The sequence below is a fragment of the Lepisma saccharinum genome, chromosome 4, assembly GCF_977018435.1.
Source record: "Lepisma saccharinum chromosome 4, izLepSacc3.1, whole genome shotgun sequence".
NCBI classification, from domain to species: Eukaryota; Metazoa; Arthropoda; class Insecta; order Zygentoma; family Lepismatidae; genus Lepisma; species Lepisma saccharinum.
In genome coordinates this window covers 96,900,004-96,918,955 of record NC_139232.1, presented here as the reverse complement: position 1 = coordinate 96,918,955, position 18,952 = coordinate 96,900,004, and the positions used below count along the sequence as shown (strand labels likewise).

At 40.5% G+C, this 18,952-nt stretch overlaps 1 protein-coding gene across 1 annotated transcript in view; it reads left to right on the top strand.

The window, feature by feature from the left end:
- dsb (scavenger receptor class B member debris buster) overlaps positions 1-10,524 on the top strand; it is a 124,544-nt gene extending 114,020 nt beyond the window's left edge. The window contains exons 7-9 of the mRNA XM_083120927.1: positions 3,083-3,201; positions 6,251-6,376; positions 8,030-10,524. Coding sequence (XP_082977053.1) covers positions 3,083-3,201; positions 6,251-6,376; positions 8,030-8,362 — 578 coding nt within the window. The 3' untranslated portion in view covers positions 8,363-10,524. The remainder of the gene's footprint in view (positions 1-3,082; positions 3,202-6,250; positions 6,377-8,029) is intronic.
- The last annotated feature ends 8,428 nt before the right edge of the window (positions 10,525-18,952 follow it).

Below are 18,952 nucleotides of genomic sequence, written 5' to 3'. Positions count from 1 at the left end.
CTACTTGTTTTTTTGTGAACTGGTCAGCGCAATGAGTGTAACTTCTGGAGGCTAGTAGTTAACTTGCAGTAGGTGTGTTTCCCAACAGAGATTCCCTGCTGTCAAGCTTTTTGAAGCGGTCTTCAATGAACATTGAATTACTATATCCAGCAGAGCCAATCAGAGACGTAGCTACGAAAGCGTAGAGGTAAAGAGGCTGCTAAATTGGCAGAAAGGGAGACATTGGAAAAGACTAAGCGTCGCGGCGCCCTGCGAAAATATTGGATTGTCTTTACAAAGAAGTATCGAAACAATTTCTTCCTCGTTTCTCTCTCAATTCTATCGTTTCGCTAAGTCGAAAAAACTTGTACTTTTTTTTGTGGCGAGGAAGAAAGACTGGAAGAAGAGCGAATGGAGTGAATGATCTGTTAGGGGAGGGGAAAGAATATGTACATAGCGGACAAACTGAGAGACAGCATGAAAGAGAAATTTAATATAACAAAATATTGTAGAAGAAAAATGCAAATATTATGGAGTGCGTACAGCCTAAGGCTTGCACAGGAAATGAAATAATAAAAAAAACTTTGTACTTAATTCTTTGAAACGGATATTGCATGCCGTTTGTTGACAAAGATATAATTTTCAAGGTGCCAAGTGATGATACGTATGTACTTGGGTGTTTTCAAATCGAATACTGTCAAAATTTGGAAATAACTCGTTGTGAAGGTATATGATACAGCTTTCTTAAGCCATAAAAAAATCTCACTATTGATTAATGTCGATAATAAAGTAATAATTGTTGGTCTTATTATATTTCGGGCGTAAGGGGTGAAGACATTCAAATGTCAAGCTTCCATCCACGAAGTACACCCTACTGCAGACTAGCGAGGCTCTGGCGTCTGGTCTCACGATCAGTAGCGTGGGGCTCGTGTTTGTGATTGTCTTTTCATCTTATCACCATTCATCTTCATCTTCGCGATTAGCCAAAAGTGGCAGAAATGCGAAGTAAAATGAAACTTACTTGTTCCATAATATACGTGGTCAATATTCTGCAGAGTAACATTTTAAATCACCCTATGGAACGAAGCTGAAAGATGAAGCTACACCCTACACATTGAAGTCATATGGGTGTGTGTGTGGAAGCAGAACCACACATTTAACATATCGGACATTTTGTAGGTGGTGATGTGATCAGCACCATGCTCCGGCGGCCTTAACCCCCTCCCTCAGGGTTACCCAAAGTATATACTTTTACTAAAGGTTGGGTGAAGCCCAGGGCCACTCCGTGAAGCGACATTGCTGGAAATTTTCTCACCTGGTATTATTCATCACGGGAATAGAAGCTGGGTCTCCCGCGTGCAAGTCAGACACCCCACTGACGGCGCAATTTTTTAATTATGAATGGTAACATGGAGAGAAACGGGGAGGGGGTTCTGACCCACCGTTCGCCATAATCGGCGATGCCCTTGTATCAGGGATGAGGCAAGCGCGCTTCCAGTAAACACAGCAACTGAGAACCCCGAAGCGGTTTACCAAGTCTTGCACGGCCTTGGGCCAAGTAAACAAAGACTGATTGTATGGCAAGCCTCCATAAATAATCCAGGCAAGATTAATCAGGCTCTAAGTGCAAGATTCTTGCTAAGGAAGTATGGAAAACGTCTGCAAACATCCGTCTACACCTGGCACGGTAAAAGACTTCCTCCAGTTTGAAACCTCACGGTCAGGTCAATATATCCTCAAGGACAACAATGTGCATCTGGTTTTGCGTGCGACCTTTGCGGGCTTGCACGTCTATGCCTGGGACTGCAGGAGCAGCGTAGTAGCATTGGTTGCAAGAAGTTTCAAGGCGATTGGGAAGTTACATCGACGGAAGAACTTGCAATATAAATGTGCTTTTGTCTTCGAGGAAACTTGCTCGGCGGTTGGCATCTTCTGCACGCTGTTATGTAACCGTGGAAAGACGACATTCCAGAGAGACCGAGGAAGCGAATAAAAAGAAAGGGAAGAGTTGAATCTCCGGAAATTTAACTTTCGCGTTCAAATCTTTTACGATGCTTCCGTTCTCGCTTTATCCAGGTTTTTCCGCTTGTTCTTTCCTTTAGTTAGGAGTATTTTTTTCTTTTGTTTCTTGCATATTCCTGCTATTTTTCCCGTCATCTAGTTTTTGACTAACAAGGGAGGTTATCTAAGTGTCCCCCTCCGATTTCCATGAAACTTGGCAAGTGTATAGAGGGGCCCAAAGGAAGAAATACGTGTTTTTGTGTTTCAGCTAAAAGAAAACTGTTTTAGAGAGCAACCCCACCCCCTCAAATGTCAAGATGAAGAGAAATTGAAGTGGGGATCTAACCCCGAAACCACGTAAATATGGCATAATAAGAAACAGGGGGCCTAGGGCTCCTCTATACACCTGCCAAATTTCATGGAAATCGGAGGGGTACACAGGGGTCAGATCCCCACGTCAATTTCTCCCCATCTTGACATTTGAGGCGTGTTTCGCCCCTAAAACAGTTTTTTTTTTTAGCCGAAACAAAAAAACACGTATTTCTTCCTTTGGCCCCTCTATACACCTGCCAAGTTTCATAGAAATCGGAGGAGACACAGGGGTCAAATGCCACTTCAATTTGTCCTCATTTTGACATTTGAGGGGGGGTTTGCCCCTAAAACCGTTTTTTAGCCGAAACAAAAAACACGTATTTCTTTCTTTGGGCCCCTCTATACACCTGCCAAGTTTCATGGAAATCGGAGAGGGACACTTAAATAACCTCCCTTGTTAGTCTTGACCAGGGCACAGATGCTCTTGTGTGTTGACCCCTTGTGTGTTGCATTGATTACTGACGGTTAGCTTCCAAGCGACACGTGCCGCTTACAATGTCACATTGCACTCTTACTCACGAATCAAATGACGATCGCGACCGACGAAGCCTCCTGCCTCGTTCACTTCCTGCCCTTTCATAACGCTACAGTACCGCTCCTCTTTCTGCAGGCCACACGTGCATACGAGAGCGCTCTTTCACAAATACAATCAGTGACCAGGCTAGCTTTAAAGTGTCCGAAATATGTGAATATCCAAAAACTAATAGAAATTGTTTTTGTTTACTTACAGATGCGCCGGTGTTCCTGTCCTTCCCACACTTCTACAAATCTGATCCTAGCCTGCTCGACGCAATTGATGGACTGGAACCTGACAAAGAGAAGCATGAGTTTTTCATAAAGCTGCAGCCAGTAAGTATTCTAAAACATATAATTTAAATAATTTGTGGTCAATTATAACGGTTACTTTTACTCTTGGACAATGAATGATAAGCTGTAAAGTGTAATTTTTCTACAAACGAGGCTTTGGCGTCTGACACTACAGTCTTTGTTATATTTTCTGCAATATGTGTTACCCAGTGTTAATCTTGTTACTACTGCAGTGTGAAGAGTGAATGTGTATAGTTTGTAGCAATGTATGGGTGTGTGTGTGTGGTGTGGGTGTATAAACATATAAATGGAAAATATAACCTTTGTCTTGTAAAAGAGCTTTTTGTATCATTTGTCTCTATTAATTTCACATAATTACTCATATTTTGTCCATTGTCAAAGGCTTCCACTAATATTTCAGTGCTGGGTGTATATAGTTAAAGAATGTTTTTAACTCCTCTTTGGCAGTGGCTTTTCAATTCTGTAGCATCACACAAAATTTTGGTTCACAGTTGAAAGTTGTTGCTATTTTCTCTTTCAATTGTCAAGTTAAATGTGAGCCAACTGTATTTTTATGCTAGAAACTAAGTATAAGTACTGAATTGCGATATATCTCATGTTGTGCAAGAAGTGTTTTCAATGTGTTCTGAAAGTGTCGCTCAAGTATTTTCACAAGTGTTTCAAATGTGTAAAGTGTACCAGAAGTGATCAAAAGTAGTTTCTGGAGTACACTCCTTACACACTTTTGGGACACCTTTATATTGGAAGCACTACTTGCACACTTCTACAACACTTCTTTTGCTGAACTTTTGTACACTTCATGTACACTTTTGAAACACTTCCAAACACTTCTTGTGCACATTTAATGTGTACAAGAAGTGATCAAAAGTAGTTTCTAGGAAGTATTCCAAAAGTGTGCAGAAAGTGTATTTTTTTTTTTTACAGTGTGAGGTGCTCCTGTAAACCAGAGGTTACAATGGAGAGAGAGAAGCATGAGTGGCAGAAAAGAGAAAAGTAGGGGGTAAAAGACAGAGGGGAAGGTAGGATAAAAGATGCAGAGAGCGAGGGAAGGTAGGATAGGAGATACAAATAGATGGAGGGAGGTAGGATAAGAGATAGTGAGAGGGGGAGGTAGGATAAGAGATACAGTAAGAGAGGGGAGGTAGGATAAGAGATACAGTAAGAGAGGGGAGGTAGGATAAGAGATACAGTAAGAGAGGGGAGGTAGGATAAGAGATACAGTAAGAGAGGGGGAGGTAGGATAAGAGATGCAGAGAGGGAGGGAGATAGAATTAAAGAGACAGAGAGGAAGGTAGCATAAGAGAGACACACAGAGGGAGAGGGAGAGATAGAATCAGAAAGAGAGAGGGAGAGAGAGAAAGAGGAGGGGGCTGTTACAGGAGTATCATCACGGACACAGCTGAAAATTATAACATATTTTGTTAGACCTTGTAACAATATAACAACCTACAATAAAATGAACTACAATTAGTGAACATGCTTTAATTGCAGTTACATTTACATACAATTTGTATATAACTTCTAGGCCCTGAGTTATTAGAACTTTCCGCGTCACAGTTTTATTCTAGTGTTCTCCCACCTGGAAACCTATCTAAGCAGGAGTTAAAGCTATAACATCACTCGATCTTGACTATATATACACAAATAAAATTACAACTTCAGCCTGCCTGTGAGGGAACTTCCCTCCGTCTTACCGCCATTAAACTATGTATTCCACTTTTACAAGTGGCTCCCTCCACTCGAACGTGTTGTTATGTTTGAAAGAAATGTTGTTGTAGAATAAACCTTGTACTCAAGGCCTGTAAGAATATTAGCTTATGGTTTCAGGTGCGTATCCAAACAGTCCAGTAAGACCGCTTGCAGGTAACATGCTGTCATGAAATGATTTCATTACATCCTCCATTGCAATTATGTAACAGGAATAGGTTCACATACCCTTGACGGCGCTCAGGAAATAAATTCCGTATTTTTTTTGTTGATTTGGAAGTTGTAGGTAGTCAAGGTCATTTAATAGTTGTGAACGTGAACAGGTTTTGAAGATGTTTTCCTCGCTTTAACAATGGAAATGAAGCATTATGTAATCCTTATCTTTAAAGTATTTATGGGAAATAATGAATTAAAGGTTACAAAATCCTATCCTTAATTGTCTGAAAATATAGTTCTCAGTTAGACGTCATCAAATCTTTCGAATTATGATTTCAAAAGCCACCAATCATTTCCTTCATTGTTAGATTTCTCTTAAAAAGTTATGTAATTGTTGCAATGGCTTGTTATTTTATGATCAAAAATAATTGTTTGGCGATGTAGCAGACTGTTGCAAGAGTTGTTTCAATAATATTTAACAATCCTATTTGCCTTCAATTGCTGCCACTTTCGTGTGGAAATACTTCAACAGCTTACCCCGTTTCATCTTTTCTGTCTGTCTCCTCTGTCCGTACCCGATTGGGTGACCGAGCGCGTTAAGTTCCTCAGTTCGAGTCCCGACTTGGACATGGAGTTCTTTGTGAGTGTCTGTTCCATCAATTCCATTTAATCATCAGCAATCCTCATCGTCGCGTTTAGCATAAAGTGGCTGATAAAGCAACGCAAAGAAAAAACAACACAATACCCTTTGACTGACACCTTTTGCCCCATTCTCTATCTTTCTCTCTCTCCTCTTTTTCCTCTCTATTTTCGTTCCTCTAGCTCACCCTCCTTCTCTCTTTCTACCTCTTCCACCTCTTTTTTCTGTCTCTCCCTGCTTCTTCACGTTTTTTCCTCTTTTTCTTCTCCCCCTCTTTCCGCAAAGTTAAATAGCATTGTTTCTAAACTGTAGAACATCAGTTTTGGAAGACAGTTATTATTAGACACACCCATACATACGTATATTCGTCTTTATAATAGAAATAATATCAGATTTTATTTCTTACTTAGAAATATATAAGCTGGCCCACATGGTAATTTCAACATGAAAAATAACTTTCGTACATCTGTACTTAAAAGCATTACCTCACAACTAACTTATAATATAAAAACTTTAATAAGTCTGTTATCTTCGAGCTTGTACTTCATACATAATGTTTAATTACAGAAAATTGGCGTGCCCTTGGAAGCTAAGGGTCGGCTGCAGTTGAATTTGAAAGTAGAGAAAGCTCCGAATATACATGCCGTGTCGAAATTTCCAGATATTGTATTTCCCATCATGTGGATTGAAGAGGTAAGTGTCATTCAAATTAAAAGAACTACCAATAATGTACACTCCTATTCACATAAAGTGGCACTCTTTACAGTGCCACTTTATCTGCACAGGAGCGTACATATAAAGTTTAGAATCTGTGTATATCTGGCCGCACTGCCAGATAATCATTCGTGTACAACCAGTTTAGTGAAAGTACAATGCCCCATTTGACTTCACGCTGCCAGTCAGAATGTAATCCTTGCTAAAATGACAAATCTACCACACTTCTGCAGATGTATTGTCTGTTATCTGGTTGCTGTCACAATAATGGTGCCTTCCGCATTGCGAAGAAACACCCTGGCAATAAATTGCATGTCTACTTCATGTAATTAAGATGGGTGTGGCAAACCTCATGCACAGCAGTGTTGAACTTGGAAAAGAAAGGTTCATTGCATAACAATTGTTTTCTTTTTTCCTCTTTGATCTGCTCTCTACCGAACTAGATTTGAATATAAACAACGTTTCTTGTGGTATCGGTACCATTTGTGAATGATTTGGCCTAATGCATAGCCTGCAATCTCGAGTTACATGTAGGAATGCGTCTTTGTCGATACTTGTCCTGTTACCCAAATCAAATGTAGGGCTGGCATTCTTAAGTGGAAAAGTTGTACAACATAAAAAAAATATCAGTTACGATCAAGTTCAATGATGTGTATGCCCAAATAGGCCATTACCAACTTCATCGATTTTGTTTTGCGTAATAAGAGCTTGGTGAATGGGAACAAAACAGTAAACAAAACAGAGAATTCCTTCTCTACCACCACCAGTACAAAACCATTCCATGTAAGCCCATAGCTTTCTTTTAAGTGGTATAAAATAAAGGTGGATAATTTGCGTCCATTTACCTATGGACGTGACTACATATTTTTTTAATAATATAAATTTAAATCAAAAGCTTCCGGAAGAAAAATTCCCTGTTTTGGAAACATAATTGATAATTTTAAACGAATTTTTTGGCATAGTAACAATGCAAAGCACGTGGGATTGTAGTTTACATTTTTAGAATGTAACACTGTTTCTTATCAAAATTCATAGATTTCTTACTGAGCAGCCAGTATATAGTGTAGAATCTTGAGATGTATAAGACATAACGTTTTCATTCTTTTCTTTTCATGGGATATGCTACTTTTGTTCAAAATTCGTCATAAGAACATGAGTTCTTATTTTATGGTGACTGAGCCAAATTAATCATTCAATTTTTTTGATCATGAACACAAAAAAACAAAAAACAAATCTATGGGGCTACGTATTAGATATGAAATATTTTTTGTTGTGCATTTTATTTGGATTATGTTGGACAACGACCCATGATACTTATAAATTAAGGTAGAGAATTGATTTTCCCACATATCCTAGGTCCTCATTCAAATAGGCCAGGTAATTCAGATAAGCGAAGTTAATATTGTTAATTTATGAAAAACCTTATTTCTCTTTTTGCGGGAATTCAATTTAGGAGTTCTATTATACTGGTTTGTTCTTCATTACTTACACAATGGAATCACAGTTCCTCATTTATTTTCTCTACCACTACTCAATAAAAATAATTTGTTAACGACATATTTACAGAAAGTGTATTAATGACCATAATTCAATGTTTTTATCTATATTCTCATTTGTTTTCTTGCGTTTCAGGGTGTGGACGAATTACCAGCCACACTCCATACACTTGTGTACTTGGCCACTACATTTGCTGACGTGGCCATACCCCTGTTTACATACGGAAGCATAGTCTTCGGTTCCTCCATTCTGGTGTTTATGTTCGTCAGAGCGTACAAGAATGTCATCCTTTCCAAAGAAGCCATCGAGAAGGGCAAGGAGACCCTTGAAAAGGGCAGGGAGAAGCTGAGGAGAGGCAGCAGCTTCCTCATCAACGGCCAGCATAGGATGCTCATAGTAAGGGACAGCTATACGTTACTAGATAACAAAAATGTCGATCCTGACCCAGACCCTGATCCGGACGTCTGATGGAACTTAGTCGAACACAGCCTCAAGAGAGAGAAAAACGTTGACAGTCTACGATAGCTTGCCAATCCAGATGCAAAAGACACAACTGTTCGCAAGATAGCGTTATCTCGCGAGGACAAGAGAAAGCACACGGAAAATGATCATAGCCATACGTAGGATAAACACTAATTTACTACCATCTTGGGTTGGGAAAGCAACATGAGTTCCTACCATGTGTATGAAACAGTGAGCGTGTTCAAGTGACCGAAGGGGTCATCTTATGCTGGGCACAATGTGCAATCGTACGATGTACTATTTACTCCATGTTTTTTAAAGCGTTTTTGGAACAAACGCTTTGTTCATACCAGTGTAAGAATGTGCGTGTCTTTTCGACTGATATGTATTTTAAAAAATCAGTAGGCTTTAATTTATTCTGCTGATCTTTACCTATATGTGTGTTCCCAGTGCATGCGACATGGAGACTCAGTGACTCGTATGAATGCCATGCTTAAAAAAGTGCTGGTTTCCATATTATCATATGGAACGTGCGAAGAGACCAAAAAGTAACATGTGGGACATCACATTAAATCACTATCAAGAACTCTACCTATATTGCAGTGCCTACCCCCCCTTCCTCGTCAAGTCAAAAGCTTGGAAAGTGTCCATGTCTACATCTGTTTGTGTGTGTGTTTGTGTGTGTGTGTTTGTGTGTGGTGAAATCCTCAAGTTACATGTTAATTTTTTTGTAGTTTTGAATTGTGATATTGTGCTCAAAAAGGTTAGAGTATTGTTGGTTAACTTCACATGAAGCAAAAGAGCATCAATGTGATTTAGTCGCATGACAAATACTTAGATTATACCCTGCACATATTACGCTAAGGAACCAATTTCTTGCATAGAAATTAAATGTTATCGAGGTGCTACACTGATGTATTTATAAACTTCAACCATTTCATTAGTTCAAAAATAAACATTAGAAAGCTTTTCTTAAATTGTACTTATGCATATCATATAATACAAATAGACATAGGCCTACAAACATATAAACAACAAGAGAAGTATTATAGCTTCAATAGATACTTATATTTAATGAGCAGTTATGTTGCAGCATGAAAATTGCAAGTATTGCTGCATAGTGTATAAACATGCAAGCTAATATATGCATAATAAATAAGCAGGATAATTACAGTTAAGATTTTAAAAAATTAACCAGCATGCAAAACCTAAATTTTTGTAAGTAGGTTGCCAACCAAAGAATACTATTATACATTCATGTGCTATTTGTGATAGTGCAGGGTACTTTATTCTTCACCCCTTATCAAATGTACCGTTATTTTTATACGGGTACTAAGAATGGCAGTGTGAAATGAGTTGACACGATGTTTCCTTGTTAATGACACATGCCTATAATTTTTTCTTGCAAAGCCAAGAAATGTGTTTTTGTGCATAAACAAAGTGTTTTAATACTTTTGGTACTGTGAAATTGTGGTTCATCTGTGCCTTTTAGGCGGCATATTAGTATGGCTTATATTTATTTTATTCAGATAATATATGGTTATAATTTTAGTACTTAAAGGCCTTCTTGTATTCCGTGTATTATGTACGAACCTAAAATTATGTAAACCCAAATCGGTTACGTAAAGATATCCAATTACTATACTGTCAGTAGTAAGACGACTCAACGTTACGTCATGGTACATGAATATCAATCCTCTGTGCCTTCAGTGTGCAGTGTGATGTAAGTGGTTTGAAACAAAACGTAAAGGAACCTAGTAGAACGCAATTAAGATTGTGTCATAACATATCTTGTCTTGCCAACGACTTTCCTCATAAATATCCTGCCATTCTGTTAGAATGGGGGAGAAATGTAAACCTTATGAGAGGTGTTATAGAATACCAGATGAATCTGGTTCTACCTTGTCTTGTTCATGATGCACGTGACCTTATTTGTCATTTCTTTGTTTTGTTGAGAGTGATGTGTACATGTATGGACATGTTTGTGTGTGTGTTGTTTGTTTTGTGTGAGAAAAAGACTGTTTTATGAAACTTCATGTATGTAAATAAGACATCCTACACTTCTACAACTATTTTATATGTATTGAAAAATGTCTGTCAGAAAAGCAACATTGCTGCCTGTCACTGAACAATATTTATGTTAAATGAACCAATACATTTCATAAATATCAAAATGGCATTTTATTGATTTTTTTCTGTGATGTGTTACTATGGTCACTACTTCGTCCACTGTAAGAATGAAGTTAATGTGAATAAATGCACAAGACTTCTGAGAAGTCCCATTGGTTGTTCGAATGACCACTGTACGCGTAGGAATACACTGATAAAGTCATGCTATGTCGAAGTTGTGGGACCTCATATTATGAGCTGTACAGCTACGAACAATATATTCATGGGCAAAATAACACCAGAATCGAACACAGGAAATGAACTATTTCTTAGAAGTCAGATGGCTTTGTTTACATTAACTTCGTTCTTGCATTGGATAGAGAATAGTTAAGGTATATTGTCACCTGGGGACGGGTGGAGTGGGTAATCTGATAGATATCCCTATTCTGGGGATCACCCCAGCCTCTTACAAATTGGTACATGCAGTGGGGCATTCTGTGAAGTAAAGTTAGCCTGAACATGTTGCTGAATTCATTACTTTCACTATAGCCCTCTTTATGGTACGATGTACAAGAGAATTTTACATTTCGTAAAGTGTAAACTTTCTCAGGAGTCTGTGGAGCAACGCTGCGCATAACGGTAGAGAAGAGGTGAAAGCGAGTGAGCGGAGCAAACCAGCGCGCGCTGCAGCATACAGCGTAGCTGCAGTCACGTTGCAATCCATTTCCCTCTCTCACGTTCATTGGTCGAGCCCTCTTGAGTCGATTTTTGTTGCTTGCTCCACAGACTCTTGGGGCAGAGTTAGGTAGTTGCAGGTCTAATCGCCAGAGCATCGTCAGCCTGCAGTCATAGCAGCATTTACATTGAATCCCCAGGAAGAGATTAATATTTGGGTGTCCCTGAAAATGATCGCATTACAATTCCCGAGGAAATACAAAAATGAAGCCCACGACCAAGGACATGCCCTAGGTGGAAGTTACCTAATAGACAAGTCAACGCTACATCGCGGTTGCTTATTAGAGATTTTACTACACGTTTAATTTGCTTATTACTCCTTCCCACGATAGTGATTGGTCCATAAACATAAATGCCATGCATATAAATTAATATTCAGAATGTGTCAGGCGCATTTCTTAATTCCTTCATTCCTCTCTGCTCTTCACCTTCTTCCAACTCTCCCTCTCTCGGATGTCAAAGGGGAAAATGAGAGGAAGGAAATGGATGGTAAGGAAGAGTGGAGAAAGAGAGGAAAGAAAACAGTAAGGGAAAGAAAATAAAGGAGAAAGGATAGAGGAAGTGAGGTAGATATAGAGAAAGAGAGAGAGGGGGGAGAATGTGGAGATGAAAGGAAGTGTAAAGAAAAGGACAAACAGAAGTGAAGATAAAGGCAAAAAACGAGAGATAGTGAGAGAAACAGAAGTACAAAGAAAGAGTAAGATAATGTGGACAAGAAGGGAAGTATAGAGAAGAAAAGAAAGTGATATAAACTGAGAGAAAGAATGCGGATAATGGAAATAGAGAAATGGAGAAACAGAAGTGAAAAGAAAGCGACAGAAGAAGAGAGACAGAAAATACGGAGAAGAATGGAAGCATAGATAAGGGGAGAAACACAATTGAAAATAAAAATATAGATTGATTTGTTTTATTTTACTTCGCTTTTTGTGCCACTTTCGGCTAATTCGCGAGGATGAGGATTAGTTATAATGAAATTGATGAATAGATACAAACATCCATGCCCAGGCCGGGATTCGAAACCAGGAACCCTGGCGTCGTAGCGCGATGTGCTACCCACTCCGCCACGCGGGCCGGCAAGTGTGAAAGATAGAAAGAGACTGCGAAGAGAGAATGAGTGAAACAGAAGTGAAAAGAAGGAAATAGAAACTGAGACAGACAGACAGAATACGAAGAAGAGAGGAAGTATAGGTGAAAGGAGAAAGAGAAGTAAATAAGGAGATAGAAAAGGGCGAGAGAGATAGAAATAATACAAAAAAGAAGGGAAAGTGTGGACAGCGGTAGAAAGAGACGTAAAAAGGAAGTGATAGAAACGAAGAGGGAGAGAATACTGCGTTGTTGTGTTGCCTGCCAAGGCTTCGACGAGAGTTCGTTTCCGGCCTAGGGACAACTCAGATGTTATTAAAGGTGCCTGTCCCCCAACTTCCGCCGACAGGATACTGGTAAGAAATCCATATTGAGGAGGGAAGCGAAGATAAAGAAAGAAACAGGAGTGAAATTAAAGAGGTAGGAAAGGGGAGATAGCAGGGAATAAAATGATCCGGAACGCACCGGAACTCGGTTCCGGCAAATCACTTTGATGTCAGAACTCCGTTCCTGCTGCGACATTGGACATCCATTTTATTTATTTAATACACTATACAAAAGTCCATCCTTTGTCACATTAATTCTTGTAAACAAAGATAAAGTTATACTAAATTTGTTTCCTTTCCGTGGACGGTCCGGAAATTTAGAAAAAAATATATTGTAGTCAGTGCTATTCGTTTAACATGTAAATGCGAACTTGAAATGACAGTGGTGGTAGTTGTTGCGTTTTGTATACAGGGTGTCTATAAAGTCACCTAACATTTCTGCACGAACAGGATTTATGGTACAAAATACAATATGAACTGAAACATATATCACAGTAGGACACAAAATCAGTATAACTCAATGTGACCACCCCTCAAGGCTAGGCACATATGCCAACAATCCACCACAGCCCGAAACACCTTCTCCAACATAGCTGTTGTAATCTCGGCAACTGCGGCCGTAATGCGTTGTTTCAACTGGGCTATGCTGTGGATCCTCACCCCATACACCTTAGACTTGATAAACCCTCAAATGAAAAAGTCTAAGGGGGTCAGATCTAGGGGGGCCCAACTCCCCGTTGCAACACACGACCAATTCATCTAACGGTGAAAACTTTGTTTAGGTGATCACGAACGATGATGGCCAGATGGGGTGGTGCCCCATCCTGTTCGTGCATAGTAAGAAGCTTGGTGTGCCCCAATCCACCGTGCTATGAGCTACAGTTGGTAGATGCTGGGATTATGAATACTGAGTCGCCTGGTCGATGCGGTGGAGCTACGTGTGATCGCGTCCTGAACATTTTCCACAATTTGTGTTGTTATGGCTGGCCTACCAGGACGTTCTTCATCCTCAACACTACCTATTCACTTGAATTTGTTGACCAGGTTCTTATTAGCCATCGTGGTGGGGCCTGGTTTTCTGAATTTCCGAGTGAAGTCCGTCCGCACCTGTTCATACGTCATTCCACGCAGACGAGCACAAACAACGGCTATTCTCTCTTCTATAGAGTACATTTTATCAGATCACTTGGAAAAAAGAAAAGATTTGTCATTAGTTCATTGTTATGTTAAGTGACTTTATAGACACACTGTATTTACTTTGGATGCAATAGTAATAATGTGCTATTTATCCTGGCGTACGCAACGGTACACCGCACTGGCATATTTTTATAGGTGAGAACAAAATTAAAAACATTTTATTTTAACGAAAGAAATCTGTGCTTTTGTGCCTACATAGATGCACGATCATTAATGAACATACCACAATATTTAGAGTAGTATTTGTGGTAACACAATAACAAATTAGAACAGATAGAAACCAACTTGAAGAACACTGAACCCTTTCTTCCCCGAGAAAAGCGCTGATAATGATGATGATAATAATAATAATAATATATAAATATTTTAATATATATTTATTAGTAGTATTAGTAGAGTGGAGCCGCGGTGGTCTACTCAGTAGGGCGCCAGACTGCCACGCGGGAGATTCTGGTTCGATTCCTGGGGGGTGGGTGATCTAAGGTCGGAATTTTTCCGGCCTTGTTCCCAGATATAGCGGCTCTGGGGCTCACCCAGCCTCAAATCAATGGCAGGAGGGTAAAGGGGGCTGGAGCATGGTGCTGATCACATCTGCTCCAAAATGGCCGATATCGCGAATGTGTGGGGCTCTACCAATGTCTTTTTGTGTTCGGCGTTTCGGCTATTAACTGAAAGCACTTTAAGTACTGGGCGAGGGAGGGAGAGAGAGGGAGAGAGAGAGAACATAAGGAGAAGAAGGAGAGTATAGAGAATGGGGAAACAGAAGAAAAAGAAAGAGGCAGGAACGGAGGGAGGGAGGTAGAATGTGGCTTTGCAGCGTGCTTTCTCACGCTGAATCCAAGGAGGAGACGATACGGGGACACACATCTTGCAGTTGACGAGCCATGCTAATGCACACATATTGTGCATCATTGTCAAAGATGGTTGTCTAGCGAGTGGTCACATGGAAAAACGGCCAAGGAAGGTGAAAGGCGCGTGGTGTCAGAGGTCAAGGTACTGGAAAAACCCACAGAAGCAACAGCGCACCAAAAGCATCTGCCAGATTATTTATAAATAGTTACGAAATGCATTACGTGGAAGACAAGATAACGTCCATTTGCCGGAAATGGCTACAATTTGGAACAGAACACGAATTTTCTCAACATAGCCTATATTTAAAGCAATTTTCCAATGATACGTACTGCAATATCTTTACCACTAATGTTTGTGTTAAACGAAAAGTTCATTTTATCTGTCATAGGCATATTGTTTGGAATAGTGTACAGAATGTTTCAAATGTCGCGCAACCCAAACTTTCAAAACGTTTATCATGAAAACCGTAAGAGATATTTACACCGGATTTTCTGCATTATATAGCCTCGTCCATTGAGATATTTTGTAATGCTTAATATTATCAGTTTATGCCATACAGAAAATTGTGTAAATTAATAACTGGCGGAAGGCAGCGTTAAAATTTTTCCAGAATGGCCACTTTTCGGTGAGAAAAAAATATATAAGAAATTATCGAAGAGTCATAATTAGATGTTTGATGACTGATGCCATGTCAATCTGTTATTTGCAACCAATATGGGTAATGTGCAACATTTGATGGATTTATGACTGGCGAGTATATGGGTTGAGTGAAAAAGTGCCATTTTAGATGCATATCACCTTAGCTGACAACACTAGCAAGTCAAAATTACGCAAACAACATGTGCCTAGATTAGCCATACATTTACATGAAAAATCGTGAATCATAATACGAACAACAGCATTTTGGTCACATACTTTCCTCATCTGGTTTACGTGTCTAAAATATGGAAAGTTGGAGAAATACATTATAAAAAATGTGCGCACTGAAGTGTCGCTACAGTTGAGTGTACACGGAACGCCACCTAAAGTGAGACCATGCTAAATCCCTGCGTGGGGAACGCCTTTATGACAGTGGCCCGCTTTTGCCTCGTATACTACAAAGAAACTTGCGGTCGAACAGCCAATTAGGCCTACCGCTACGCTGCCGCTCTGTTTGGGCAAGAAGCGGCAACATTAGAATCCCTCCTCTCTGAAGCAGCAAGCAGGAATGTCTAAATAATCGTTCTGCTTTGTATGGAGGCCGGTTCTTATGGTGGCACTACTATAGTAAGGCGGTTGAGCATTCTGCCATGCGATATTGAGAACAAGCGCGCTGTTGCCAAACCGAGAAGAGCCGGATTCTCTCGTCTGGTGCATTTCGTGTATTTTACTGGTCTAGGTCGGGCTGTCAGGTTATGGTCCAGGCAATACAACGTGGTCCAAAAGTTCCGCACCATAGGCGTATGACGATAAATGTGAAATGTTTGCTATTTATTCTTGATTACTTGATTACTGAAGAGCGGGTAGATCTCATTCTGCTATGTGGACGCGATGGATACTGCCACAGGAACGTCGCAGTGAAATTCAATCGACGGTACACAGAATTAGAGACAGTTGCGCACTCCATTGTTGGCAGGTTGCTGCAGAAATTCAGAACCACAGGCAGTGTGCGATTGATTAATTGAGTTGGGGTTTTAAGTCCACTTTGTGCACAGTAAGGCTAAACGGTACTGGACCTACAGTTTAAAGGGGGATCCGAACCACTGTGCCTTCACCAGATATCGAACTAGGGACCCTTGATTACAAGGCGACGTTACCACTGCGCCATCGGGGAGGCCCCATAGTGTGCGAATTAAGCTTTTTGGCTTGGGGGGGGATGCTCACTCAATGGCGTATTTGTGATTTCATTTCTGGGGAAGATTTTATTGGGTATGATAATTTGTATATGCAGTGGCGTTCCTAGGATTTTCGAAAGGGGAGGGGGTATGTAGAAGTAGTCAGCAGCCCTCATTTTGTCATCTCACTTTGCCATTGACCTTTTATTTTTAAGAATAATAGGCTAAGGCCTAGCAGCTGATGAAATCAACTCTAATTGACATGGCGGGAAGTTTTCGTATTTTATTTAACAATGGACAGAGCAATGCCGCTAGCTTGTGATATTTTTGTAAAACCTGTTTGCATCCGACGATAATAAAAATAAGCAAACAATAGTCTATTTAAAAATCGACCTTCAGACGCGAAGTAGGAAGCAATGGTTTTAAAGTTTAAATAACTGTTCCAGGATGATTTTAAATGGTGTTTCTTCCATAGTTAAGTAATGGTATACTGTATGCTATCAATTCCATTTTCCTTGGGGAGGGATCAAGTCGCCGCATTTGCCAGGCATTTGGGGAGAATGCCGTGAACGAACGCACTGCCAGGCATTGGTTCCAGAAATTCCGTTCGGGAGATGTGAGCCTTTCGGATGAACCTCGCAGTGGACGACCACATGTGTTGGATGACGAGGCCCTGAAAGCAGCCATCGAGGAGGACAGTGGTCTAACGTGTGATGAACTTGCAGAAAGATTCCATGTTTCCGCTGAAACAGTCAGACTGCACCTGCATGGGATAGGGAAGTCATACGAGTTAAGCAAGTGGGTACCCCACACATTCTCGGCAGCCAACAAGGAACAACGAGTGACAGCCTGTTTGTCCTTGCTCACTCGGCACCTGAACACACCCATATTTGATTGCTTGCTCACTGGTGACGAAAAGTGGGTCTCCTATGACACTCCCAAGCGTACCAGACATTGGTTGTCGCCACGTGACACTGTTCCTCACACCTCAAGACCACCTCTGCACCCACGAAAGGATATGCTCTCTGTATGGTGGAATTGTCGGCAAGTGGTGCATTACGAGCTCCTTCCACCTGGCCAGACCATCACTGCTGACCTCTACTCTCAGCAGTTGCAAAGGGTGCACCGGGCATTGCGGCAGAATGAGCCGGCATTGGTGAATCGCAAGGGTGTGCTGTTCCTGCATTACAATGCCAAGCCACATGTGGCAAAGAGGACCCAGGAGACACTTCAGCAACTTGGCTGGAAGACACTGTGCCATCCACCATATTCACCGGACCTTCCACCAACAGATTACCACCTGTTTCATCCCCTCGACAACCACATCCGTGGGAGATCCTTCGCAAATGAGGGAGAACTGCGGAACGTACTCACGGACTTCTTTGCAACCAAGCCCGCTGAGTTTTATCACCAGGGTATTGTGCAGCTGCAGGAATGTTGGCAAAAGGTGTTGGATGCTGATGGAGATTACTTCGAAACCTATAGGAACGTACCGTCCACTCTATTGCTCTTTGTTTATCACTGCTCTAGAACGGCAAGAACATTTTTGGTTACCTTGTACATCAATCAAGTCCCATCTCCTGCACTTATGACCTCATACGCCCATGGTTTCTTTTGTTTGTTCCTATAATCGACACAAATTCCATGTATGCTCATATTCACGGCACACTTCTACAAACTCGGACTTGTATCACCTCCTATTTATGGTTGATTTTTTTAAAATACAATTACAATTTATAAGCAAACGCACAACACTCTACCACAACTCTCCTCAGAAAGCGTTTACATTGATCGAGTGGTCTGTCGAGTTTAAAAAAAATCGATGGGGATGGAAGGACCTTTATTTTTAGGACTTTTAAGTGCTTATAATAAACTAATTATTATTTAATAATAATTTTATGAAATAACAAGTATTAGATGCAATTTGTATGCAAAAGGGCGCTATTTTCAGTGCAATGAATCCTTTTCTTTGATTATAAAAAAGATACAGTTTCTCCAATATAAAATATTAATCACATTTTGAAGCACTACACCACCACATTCTTTTCAACATTCTCAGTTGTTAAGTTCTTCCAGTCGTTCGTGAGTAGGGTCTTGTACAGTCACGGACACTTCTGGGTTGTAACAATCCCATTAACTTTCAATGTGATCGTTACAACCCAGAAGTGTCCGTGACTGTACATGGAGAGAACCTTCTCTCCACACCGCAGGAAGTTATTGGTGCAAACGTCATAAAGGCAACTGCTGCTGATTCCCAAGGCAGGTTCGGTGCCCCCCCCCCTCCCCCGAGGCGTAGTTGTAATGTCACCTCCATGTAAAGAAGGAGTTGTAGGTTCGATATCCGTTGGAGGTACAAAACAGCTCGGATCCTATTTTAAACTGTAGGTCCAGTCTCGATTAGTTAATCTGTGCATAAAATGGGCTCGAACAACTCAACCTCACAACTCAAGCCGCAGGCAGGTTCCCAGTGGTCCAATGCA